Raw genomic sequence first — 12,033 nt, forward strand, 5'->3', positions numbered from 1 at the left:
CTGCTTGCAAATGAGTTGCATTATGATGTCTACAGCCAGGGCAAGGACCGAAGGCCGGGCAACATCTGCTGATGGCAGAAGTAGGGGAAACCATCACAGCCCAGCTTGCCACAAGGACAGACGCCCTACGGGGCAGTTACTGTAAGTTCAAAGGCAGACTGCTTGGTTTCAAACCCCAGGTTCCATGTCTCATTAGTTATGTGCGAGTGAGCATCTTGTGAACCTCTTGGAACTTCAGGGTTCTCCTTTGCGAAGTGGGGCTCACTTTGTACTACCTTATAGGGTGCTTTGTGAGGATTCAGTGACGTAAGATACATGAAGGGTAAAGGCACCTAGCGAGTGCTTACTTCCAATGTGCAATAAACTTGTCATCAATTCAATCCCGGTTTATCACCAATTCCAGTTATTTTATGATAAAAGAGTGGTATGTGCACAGCACAATAAGTGTTTGTTAAATGGAGAAAGGACCCCCCGGGGGTAGTGGGGCAGAGGCAGCGCCCCCATGGGGCGTGGACATACTCACGTTCGGCAATAGTGAGCGGCGGGTAGGTGAGGTAGAACCCAACCAGCTCAGCCGAGAGCTGGCGGAGGAGGCTGCTGGCGACCGTGCCGTTGAGGAAGGAACTCCGATTGCCCACCACGTACACCAAGGTGACTGTCTGGGAGGCATTGGATGTGCTCACAATCTGAATCGACACAGGAGGAAAGGGGAGGGAGACATGCCACATAAGATGAGGGTCTGTTTCATGGAGGCCGTGGGAGAAGTTTAAGCAGAAGTTGAGGGGAGAAATGAAAGGGAGGTGAAAAAGAGCAAGGAAAAGACAAGAATAACAACACTCGTCATTTATGGATTGTTCACTGCGTGCCGGTTATCGTGCTCAGGGCGCATGGTCTCATTCAATCCTCACCACAGCCCTGTGAGGTGTATCCAGTTAGGACTCCATTTTACAGAGGAGGAAACTGAGGCCCAAAATGATCAAGAGACTTGCCCATGATCACACAGATAATAAGTGATGTAGCCAGGATTCGAACCCAGGCAGTCTGGCTTCAGGTTTCTAACAGGTGTGTGTTTCTTTTCCAGGGGCTAAATAGCCTCCGGTTACTTTTATGGTTCTGAAAATACAAAACAGAGCATAGAAATGTTACATCTATGAGGGCTCAACTGCTCAGAGAAAGCCTGAGTTAAATTCTGGGGGAATCTTTTAGTTCCTACCCAGCTGATCACCACACTTAGGGAACAGACAGAGTGATTAAACCTGATTCCAAAAGGAATTCAGAAATATAAAATAGCCTCTTCAGAGAGTGATTACATTTCCTGTGACCTATTAAATTCAATACAGAATATGTAAATATTACTATGAGATGGTGTGGTGTTCTTCTCAAATTTTGTCGAAGTCAGTTTCTTAGTCACTGGAAAATGCGGTTTTCTGGGTCAATATATAGACAAAAATAGCCCACGGATGAGATTTGAAAAACAGATGCAGTAGGAAGTCATTCGATTGGGTGAGACAGTGTGGGCCTCTGTCCTGGCGTCTGCACCTCCCCCTTCCAGATTCACCTGCCACCCACCCACGCTCATTTGGTTCCGCACCCCCAGAGGCAGCCCCTTGACCACCTCACCAGGCTCCTTTCCCTCCAGCTTCAGCTAAAAGGATCTTGGGAGGATGTGGGAGAGTGGGAGGAGAGGGAGGTCCGAGAATTGGTGTGTGTGTGGGAGCGACCTCTGGCTTCCCATAACTGCTCTGTCCCCTGGCCCTATCAGGCCCCAAGACTTACAGCCTCGGGTACTGTACTCGCCCTGTGGTTTCCCTAGAGCCTGCCCACACTGCTGGAAAGGGCCCCTTTTATTAGACTTTCTCCAAATTACCTTCATCTGAGTGTGCCCTCTCTTCCTATAGGGAGCTGACTGAAATCCTGTTTTTCCCAGACCTTTACGTGTTCAGACATAAATATCCCTGCAACTTTCCTTTGAAATGTTATTTTTAAGAAGATTGTCAAGAATAGCTTCTTCACATTATTTCCCACTTTTCCCCATAAGTGGAAGTTGCTATTTAATTCTCTACCACAGAGCCTATAGTCTCATGATTTATGATACACCGAGTCGACTCTTCTAGTCAACTCTTGCTCTCCTCTCTGAAAGTATTTTGGGAATGTGGTTGAGCCACAGGTATTCATGCCTCTTTCCCAGGGTACCAAAAAGAAAGGTGCTTCTTTCTGAACAATCCAAAAGACCTCTCCGTACTGCCACCTAAAAAAAAAATAATAACTAAAATAACTTTTCAACCATTATCTCTAGCGTGAACATTCTATTTTTTGCTTTTCAACAAAACGAAATCTCACTGGTTCCCAAAGAAGCCTACAGAACTTGCAGTATGGATACCGCCACACATACTACATTTGATCAGGTAAATTGTAACTTTAAAAAAAATTGTAGCAAAATACACATACATTTTATCCCGTTAACCATTTTAAGTGTACAGCTCATTGGCATTAAGCACATTCACAGTACTGTACCACCATCACCACCACCAACTTCCAGAACTTTTTCATCTTCCCAAACTGAAACTCTGTACCTATTAAGCAACTCTCCATTTCTTCCTCTCCCCAGCCCCTGGAAGCCACCATTCTACTGTGTGTCTCTATTAATTTGACAAAATTAAACACCTTTTATAAGTGGAATCCTAAAGTATTTGTCCCTTTGTGACTGGCTTATTTCACTCCGCATAATGTCCCCCAGGTTCGTCCACGTTGTAGCATGGGTCACCATTTCCTTCCTTCTTAAGGATGAAGAACAGTCCATTGTATGTATATACCACAATTCTTATCCATTCATCTGTGGATGGACACTGGGTTTGCTTCCACCTTTTGGCTAATGTGAATGATGCCGCTCTGAACGTGGGTGTACAAATATCTGTTCCAGTCCCTGCTTTTGATTCTTTTGGGTATATACCCAGAAGCAGAATTGCTAGATATTTAATTTTTTAAGGAACCACTATACCGTTTTCCACAGAGCTACATCATTTGAGCTCACCAGCAGTGTAGAGGGTTCCAGTTTGTCCACATTCCTACCAACACTTGTTATTCTCTCTTTTTTTATAATAGCCATCCTAATAGATGTGAAGTGGTTTCTCGTGGTTTTGATTTGCATTTCATGATGAGTCATATAGAGCACCTTTTTCATGTGCTTATTGATCATCTATAGATCTTCTTTGGAGAAATGTCTATTCAAGCTCTTTGCTCATTTCTTTACGGGGTTGTTATTATGTTTTTAAGTTGTACGGGTCCTTTACATATTCTAGATATTAACCCCCTATCCAATATATGATCGTCAAATATTTTCTCCTCTTCTGTGTGTTGCCTTTTGATTATTAATTGTGTCCTTTGATCCATAGAAGTGTTTAATTTTGGTGAAGTCCAGTTTATCTACGTCTTCTTTTGTTGCCTATACTTTTGGTGTTATATCCAGGAAATCATAGCCAAATTCAATACCATGAAATTTTCTCCTCTATTTTCTTCTAAGAGTCTTATAGTTCTGGCTCTCATGTTTAGGTCTTTGATCCACTTTGAAGTTAATTTTTGTAAATGGTGTTAGATAAGGGTCCAGTTTCATTCTTTTGTTTGTGGATGTCCAGTTTTCCAATACCATTGGTTGAAAAGACTGTCTTTTCCCCCATTGAGTGGTCTTGGCACCCTTGTCAAAAATCATTTGACCATATATGCAAAGATTTACTGTTGCATTCTCTCTTCTGTTTCATTCGTCTATATGTCTGTCTTTATGCCAGTACCACATGGTTCTGATTATTGTAGCTCTGTAGTAAGTTTTGAAATCAGAAAGCATGAAACCTCCAGCTATGCTTTTCTTTTTCAAGATTGTTTTGGCTATTCATGGTTCCTTGAGATTCCATATGAATTCTAGGATGCATTTTTCTATCTCTGCAAAAAAAAAATCACTGAGATTTTGATAGGGATCTCACAGAATCTGTAGATCGCTCTTGGCAGTACTGACATCTTAACAAAATCAAGTCTTCCAATTCATGAGCACAGATTATCTTTTTTTTTTTTTTTCTGGTCTTCTTTAGTATTCTCATTTTTTTTTTTTATAGCTAAGAAAAGTGTGACCAATCTTGGTGGCTACTTGACACTAGCTTCATCAATAAGACGTTCACAGGCCTGAGACCCAGGTCATTTCAGTGTTCCCTGAAAGTCATGTCCTGTCCCCAGCAGAAGCAGCCCCTACAGGGGGCACTTTCCCACCACCCCTTTACTCTTAGTCTCCTGTGGCTTCTGACATTCTCTTACCTTCCACTCACTCATGCCATAATTCATTTAGCTAATTAGACCTAAAAAAGGCTGGCAGAATGGAAGGCTATTGTTTTGCCTACCCAACATCCATTTCTCTTTCTTCTATGAAGGAGATTTCCTCGGGGAAACATCTCTTCTCTCCAACTGGGTTCATGGGCTTTGTTTGGGTGGGGCTTCCCCAAGTTCTAGGAGTAGGGATAGTCAGGCCAGTTGATTGGAACATTGTATCTCCTTGGCCACAGTTACTGCTCCAGAAATGGGCACATAGCCCAAGTGGGTCCAATGAGAGTTAATCCCAGGATTTTTACTGGAAGGCCACCAAAAAAGGCACTTTGGTTCCATAAGACTATGAGCAATAAGGACGAGACAAACGTGAAGGTGCCACGGGCCACCATCCCTGGGCCTGAAGATGATACCAGCCCAGGGCAAGACCAAGAGACAAAGAGAGAACTTCTCAAAGAAATCATATAAGCACCTGAACCAAACTGGGCGTGAAGAAAATATGCTGTGAACCTTTCAGTTATAGGAGCCAATTACTTTTTTTTTGCTTAAGTCTTGTGCTTGGATTCTGTCATTCACAACCAAAAAGGTCCTAATTGAGTCTACTGCAATCAAGCCCCTAATACCAATGCTGTACAAGTTTTAAAAAAGTTGCTTTTTCATTGACTCTCCGAACAAATTAAATATTTATGTGGTCCAGAAAGAATCCACGGTGCCCCCCAAATTATACTTAATATATTAAATGGAAAGTTATTAATTACAAAACCAGGTCCTGCAACAAGCCCAGGGGGATGGTTAGCGTGTAGCTACATATATGCATGATATAGGGACCTAGAGGGTTCCAAAATCCAGGCAACAAACGGGTTCTGGGCTTCCTGTCAGCCATGGCAAAAAGCAAAACAGGGTTAATGAAACAATTCGCCCAATTATCCATTCATTTCAAGAGCTGCTGAAACTTCAAGAACATCTAAAATCTATTTAGATGCAATTTTCAAATTGTTATAGTCTTTTCCAAGGAAACTTTGTTACTTACTTTACAAAGTTTCATCTCATGGCCCACGACTATCAGGTAACACAAAGAGTCTTCTTAAGGCCAAAGGCAGCTTATTTATCTTGGTGTCTCTCCCAGTGCCTGATAAACAGCAGGTGCTCAATGGGCCTGTGCTTCCTGAATACAATCAGAGTATGCTCTGCCGCCAAGCCCTAACTAGAATCATGCACCTGTGAGGATCACAAATCCAATCAGAAAGAAAAAGATCTCCCACAAGGGAGCTGAGTCATACTTCTTACATAAATTTTATGTTTGTGACACGTTTTTAGATCTTAATCTAATATGAACCGAATCATAATGAGATACTTCCATATAGACTTTGGATAAATCTAGAAAAGGAAAGCTGCCCGTTCAAATTAAATTGTATGCTTTCTACATCATATTGGCTTTGCTGATAATTCACTTACGCTAAATGTCAATTTCAAAACCACTGGGTTTAATTGCAAAGGATTTAGTTCAGTAAAAACAGAGACATTGGGTTGTACAGTTAATCAGAGAAATTTGGATGAATATCATTAAAAAGCATCTGTCTTGGGGCGCCTGGGTGGCTCAGTCAATTGAGTGTTGGACTCTTGATCTCAGCTCAGGTGTTCATCTCAGGGTCACTTTTAAGCCCTACACTGGGCTCCATGCTGGGTGTGGAGCTTACTTAAAAAAGCATCCGTCTTTAGTGGGATGTTAGTTATATAATTGCAAAAAAGTGGGTCTGAGAAAAGCTTTTGATGGCATGTCTACTGTAAGTCCAGGAAACTGAAATATAGTATACCAGGAGTAGGATTTTCCCAGGAAAAATTCATGTGTTTGCCAAAAGTTCCACAGTATAGCATAGTGTATAAGATTATGGGCTTTGACTCAAGTCCTTGTTTCCTTCTTTACCAACCGTGTGACTTTCTGGAAGTTTCTTAGACTCTCAGTTCCGTCTTTGAAATGGTGATGATAATACTTCAGAAGAATGTCTTGAGTATTATGTAGCAAAATATTTCTAAAACACCTAGCACAGTCCTGGCATATAGTGAGCCCCAAATATAAAATGTGTGTGTGTGTGTGTGTGTGTGTGTGTGTGTGTGTGTGTGTTTAAACTAAGGTGATTGTTCATGTGGGTACCTAGAAAATAACTCAAAGCAAATCACAGGATAGGCAAATCTTGATGCGTTAGCTATTTAGAATTGACTCATTTTATGAGACATTTGATTCATTTTTATGAGACTGTATCTTATATGGTATATCTAGTTCAATTTTTAAAATAGTAATTATATTGGGGGCTCAGTCGGTTAAATGTCCGACTCTTGATTTCAGCTCAGGTCATGATCTCAGGGTCATGAGATCGAGCCCCACATCAAGCTCCGCAATGGGCATGGAGCCTGCTTGGGATTCTCTCTCCCTCTTCCTTTGCCCCTCCCCCTACTCGTGTGTGCCTGTGTATGCGTGTGTGTGTGTGTGTGCGCTCTCTCTCTCTCTAAACAGACAAACAATACAAAATAAAACAAAATAGCGAATGTATTGGGAAGGCCCGAGGAAGCTTCACATGGGAAAATAAATACAAAATCCCAAACCATAGCAGGTTATAGCAAAAAGCATCCCTCCTGTCATGGCCATACCGCAGACATCCTCACCAATGCTGGGACTGACTCGACTCAGGGGCCCCAGAGTGGCATCTCCTCCTGTCTATGTCACCTGCCCTAAGTACGAAGTTATATTTACACCAGGCAGCTTTGAAACAGGAAACCAAGTCGCTTCTTGCCAACATTCGCATTATACTTGGCCTCTGTCAACTACACAGTTGAAGCGCCCTCCTCCTTACCTGAATTGTCAGGTTGCTTTTGGTATTCAGGACTTTCCTCTCAGCATCCTGGAAGGCCTTCTGCAGTCTCTGTTCCATCGTCTGAGCAAACTTGCAGGACTGGATGTTGTCGGATTGGCTCACAAACTGCAGCACTAGAATGAGAGTAATAAATCAGCACTCGCCAAAGTTGTGTGTCTTAGTTCCTTGGACTTCACAGCAGTCATCTTATAAAACAGCATGATTTTATATCCGGGAAATCAGGCAAACAAGGACTGACAAGGTTTGGTTGTACCTTTGGAAGTGGCTCTTAAAATGATTTGTAATAGAGAAGAATTAAAAGCATGATCAAACCTGAGGTTCCCCTTAATGGAAAAGATTTTGTGATCATTTGGTTGGACTATGCAGACATCTGCTCCAAGAATGATAAGAAACAATCAAAGAGAGATCATGCCTTCTATTTCTTTGGCGGGGGGTAGTCAATTGACCTGTATCACTAAGTTGATCGAATCTTTCAATTTCAACGGTTTCTCCACTCCTGTGGTTTGCCAACCATCTGACCAGAATCACGAGGGAGCTTGAAAGGAAGATTCCAAGGCCTCAGCTCAGAGATTCTGATTCAGGGGCATCTGAAACGTGCTGCTCCAAAGCATAGATTTTTATGGATGCTCAGCTCTTATCAGTATCCACTGGTAACACAGAAAAAAATTCAAAATACGGTGCTTGTTGCTCATAAAGTACTAATTATATAAATTGAGAAGGAAGGGTCCCATGAAGGACTATTTCTAATAAATCCAGGGTTGGAAGGTTAGGTTTCTGTGCAGGGAGCCTGAACAGTTGATTAGCAGGGCCCTTTGAGGAAGGCACACAGGACTTTAAGAGATGATAAAGCAGCTAGCACTGAAGTGTTTAAACAGGTGTCCTCTTGATAATGCCCCCGATCCCGGAATGGACAGGAATCCTTTCCTTCTGAGGTACTTGCCTGTTCTCAGCTGGAAGTAGCCTGCAGGCTGGGGGTTCCACGGGGAGGCAAGGACTGCCACCGACTGCAAGTTTGGGGTATGTTGCTTCAGATCTGCAGTGACGTTGCTGACCCCATAAACACCCAGCATTTCGATCACTACAGCAGGCAAGTACACCAGCCTCCCTTTGGTAGCATAATAACCAACGGTGACATTATGAGAATGTTCCAGAATGTCCACCTACAAAACAAAGAGACCCACAGAACTCGGTGTTTATTTCCACAGTACTTTAAGTTTTTCTTGGTATTTCTTAGAACCACAGCTATTATTTAGCAGGGCTGGGGAATAAGATGTTCTCACTCAGCAAATATTCTAATAATCCTATAAAGCATATGTGGATCGGCAAGTCTCAAAATACCAGAATACAACAAAATACAATTTATTTCCAATCTCCATGGAATCGCATTAAATCTGTGGGGGTTTCCTTGATTCCTTAAATGCCTCAGTATAATCCTGTGAGCACCAACGGTCCCTGAAGAAGGCAGAGAGGAGATGGCAGGCAAAAGAGATTTCCAGAAATGAAATGCCGGGAAAGACAGCTTTCTTATAGCTCTCATTATTTATGAAAATTAAAAGGCAGAGATAAGAGATGCAGTGGGGGCTTCTTCAGGACAGGGATTAGGTAGTAAATGAGGTGAATTCCTCTTCCTAAAAGCTAAGAGAAGAACTGTTCAGACTTCACTCCATTCCTGGCTTGTAAATTGGTTCAAGAATGAGGTGAGGAATGGGGATGAGCCATGGAGAGCCTCTCTTAAAACTGAGTCTTAAGAGACACTGATGCACTGACTTCTTTCTGACCCAAATGGAAGATTTTGAGGCTTTAGATTTTATTCTTATTTTGTTTAGCTTTCTTAGTGTTTTTTTTTTAAAGATTTCTTTCTTTATTTAAGAGAAAGTGACTAAGAAAGTGGCTAAGAAAGTGACTCCCACTCCAATTCTAATGATGTTCAGGAGCAAATCTCAGTTTGGGGATTATTTTTATTTTTAGTACATCTCTAATGCTCGCTAATCATATTTTTAAACAAAAAGACTCCAGGGACATCAGCTTTGGAGCCTTCCTCAAGCAACAATGTTTAGCTTGAATTTACCAAGTCATTACCATTATTCTCACTTTTATGATTACCTTTTATTTGTGGCAAATGATCCTGATTTCCACTCATGGCAGTACTATCAAACATCCTTTCAAAAGTTTTTAAAAATGGGCTGATTTTTAAAAATGAATTCATAACTGTCACTGTGGTCTGCGATGATACGCAGAAAAGGTGAACACTGAAGGTAGTTTTTCAACTTTCAAGTAAAGTTTCTGATACAGAAACCACAGATGCTTTTCATGAAATGCATTTCTTTTTCTTTTCTCAGAATTATATAAAAGGGATTGACAGGGGCGCCGGGGTGGCTCAGTCCGTTGAGCATCTGACTCTTGGTTTCAGCTCAGGTCGTGACCTCAGGGTCATGGTATCAAGCCCTGTGTCGAAGTCCATGCTCAGCTAAGAGTCTGCTTGAGATTCTCTCCTTCTCCCTCTGCTCCTCCCCACACACCCCCAAAAAAGAGATTGACAATGACCAATAAACTATGTACCGAACCTCATTCCTAGTCCTTGGTGTGGTCATGGAGACCATGAAGCTGAATGCAGCTGCAGGACAAGCCTCAAAGGAAAAGAGCCAGAGCGGTATTTTTAAAGTGGTGAAAATGGTTGTCCACCAACTGCCAATCACATTTAGGTCTTTAAAACTTGGCATCAATCCCAAAGAGTGCAAAGGAAGGCTTCCATCACTTGGATATGCCATGGAAATCAGTTGGCAGTTGTTAAATAGTACTTGGCATTAAAGTGCTTGGGGGAAAAATGTTTATTTCCCTGTCTGCTGCTGGCTGTTGAAGCAAAGTTGGACTCAATTTACAATAATTTTTATTTATTTATTTATTTTATTTTATTTTTTTTAAAGATTTTACAATAGTTTTTAAATGCCCAGAAATAAATCACTATTTACAATGCTGAGGAAGATAAAAGGAAAAGCAATGGACAGTTCCTTGAGAATTACACCAACAACATTAAATACTTTCCCTAAACAATGGGATAAGGGGACAATTTAAAACAGTTCATCTGGGCTTGAAAAAAAAATAGACATAAGGCAATTAACTTCCATTTTTCCATCTCAAAATTTGACCTTTTCCTCCCCAGTCACCACACATTAGCTATTTGCCGAAATGAGGAAACATGCTACTTCTGACAAGTCCGGTTACGGTACCCAGGGAGGAGGAAAACAATCTAAATGTACTCTGGGCCCAACAGGAGGATGATGCAGACAGCTTAGTCTAATTACAAAAGTGAGGGGCTTACGTGAGCTGAGACGTCATTCTGATGGAAAGCCTTCCGTAATGCCTGCGTGAGCCCTTTGGCTACACTGAACTTCAAGGTTTCACCGATCTGCGCTCTCCTCTGGGTCAGAAAGAGAACTGTGGGACCAAACAGAAGCACGGTAGTCAGGGTAAGGCAGACTCCCTCATTACTGAGCTCCCCTCTCCTCTCCCCCTCCACCTCCTGCCACGTTCTGAATAGAGCTCGTGAGCGCAGGTCCAACCAATGGGGGCGGTGGGCTGCAGTAGTAGCTCTGTTGGTCCTACTCAAGTACCAAGAAGGGAGGCCCTCGTATTTGTCTGACCCTAGAGGAGAGACAGCTAATATGCTGGCTGCACTTCATTTCTGACCAACGCTGCCTTCGACTTTGAAAACTGGGTTCAGCGGTGCCTGGCCCTAATGGGTCTGCAAGAAAATGCATGCAAGAAAATTCCTGCAACAGCATTCCCTGACAGCCTGCTGACGTGCACACCCTGAGTGAGGTCCTGCAGCCTAAAACAGCCCTGAATCGGGAAGGGGCAGCCCCACACCCCACAACAGGGACAGAGAGCGGGATGGAGACCCGGGGTGGACAATAGGCACCTGTGATTAAAGGTGACAGGCACTATTTGAAGGGAAGCCTCTGATGCTGTGGAAGGCCTTAGGAGGAACGTCCAGCCCGGACTTGGGCAAGGGGGTGGGGTTCAGGGAAGGTTTCCTGAAGCTTCTGCTGAGTCCTGAAGGATAATAGGGAATGAGCTAGGCCAAGGGGAGAGGGACCGCCCCCACCTGCTCCCAGCAGAGAGAAGACCAAGTGCAAAGGCACAGTGGTGAGAAGGAAAGCCTCTCAGTATACATGTTTAGGCTTGGTCCTGCGGGCGACAGGAAGTGAAAGGTTTTAAGCCAAGGCATAAATTTTACAGAGTTCTGTTGCCTGCAGACTGGAGAACAGATTGGAGGGGGGGGGCTAGTCAAAGGCAGAGAGATAAATTTGGTTTTTGTTGCAGAAATTGAGGTGGGTGATGACAGGGTGAACCAGGGAAGGGGCAGTGGGGGGTGGAGAGAAGGGGTATTCAAGGAGTTAGAACTGAAGGGCCCCAGTGGTTGACCAGGTGTGGCTGGGCTGACAGGGGGTGATACAGAATGGGGGGAGAATGTTCCAGACTTCTGCATCTAGGTGGTTGGGGTGGCCTGCCTCTCAGAGGAGGGGGAATGGAAAACCAGATGGTATAATTTCTTGAGAAATAGAAAGTGATACTGTACTTTCTGCTATGCCTAGTTTCACAATTTCCCATTTTAGAATAGGGTACATCTCAAGATATAATTCATTTAATCCTTTGTGGGGTGAAGAGGAAGGCGGGACTCGAGCATTCAGCATTGGCATGCTCTTTCAAATAATGTGTCTAATGCTTTTTATAGCAAACACTACCACACTGTTAAAAGCAGCCTGGGCCTTCCTGCCCTGCTTGGCTGCAACAGGGGGGTGGGGGCTCGAGATAGCAGACACCACCCAACTTTCTCAAGGCCTCCTTTTCAACATCA

General features: G+C 43.1%; 1 protein-coding gene across 1 annotated transcript in view; it reads right to left on the minus strand.

The window, feature by feature from the left end:
- KIAA1549L (KIAA1549 like) overlaps positions 1 to 12,033 on the minus strand; it is a 258,248-nt gene that overhangs the window by 98,725 nt on the left and 147,490 nt on the right. Inside the window, exons 4-7 of the mRNA XM_088017490.1 lie at positions 10,495 to 10,610; positions 8,116 to 8,335; positions 7,155 to 7,288; positions 524 to 686 (exon numbers count right to left, since the gene is read on the minus strand). Of these exons, the coding sequence (XP_087873616.1) occupies positions 524 to 686; positions 7,155 to 7,288; positions 8,116 to 8,335; positions 10,495 to 10,610 (633 nt within the window). The remainder of the gene's footprint in view (positions 1 to 523; positions 687 to 7,154; positions 7,289 to 8,115; positions 8,336 to 10,494; positions 10,611 to 12,033) is intronic.

The sequence above is a fragment of the Eumetopias jubatus genome, unplaced genomic scaffold (assembly GCF_037043125.1).
Source record: "Eumetopias jubatus isolate StellerSeaLion01/CBP00866 unplaced genomic scaffold, mEumJub1_p1.0 scaffold_13, whole genome shotgun sequence".
Classification (NCBI taxonomy): domain Eukaryota; kingdom Metazoa; phylum Chordata; class Mammalia; order Carnivora; family Otariidae; genus Eumetopias; species Eumetopias jubatus.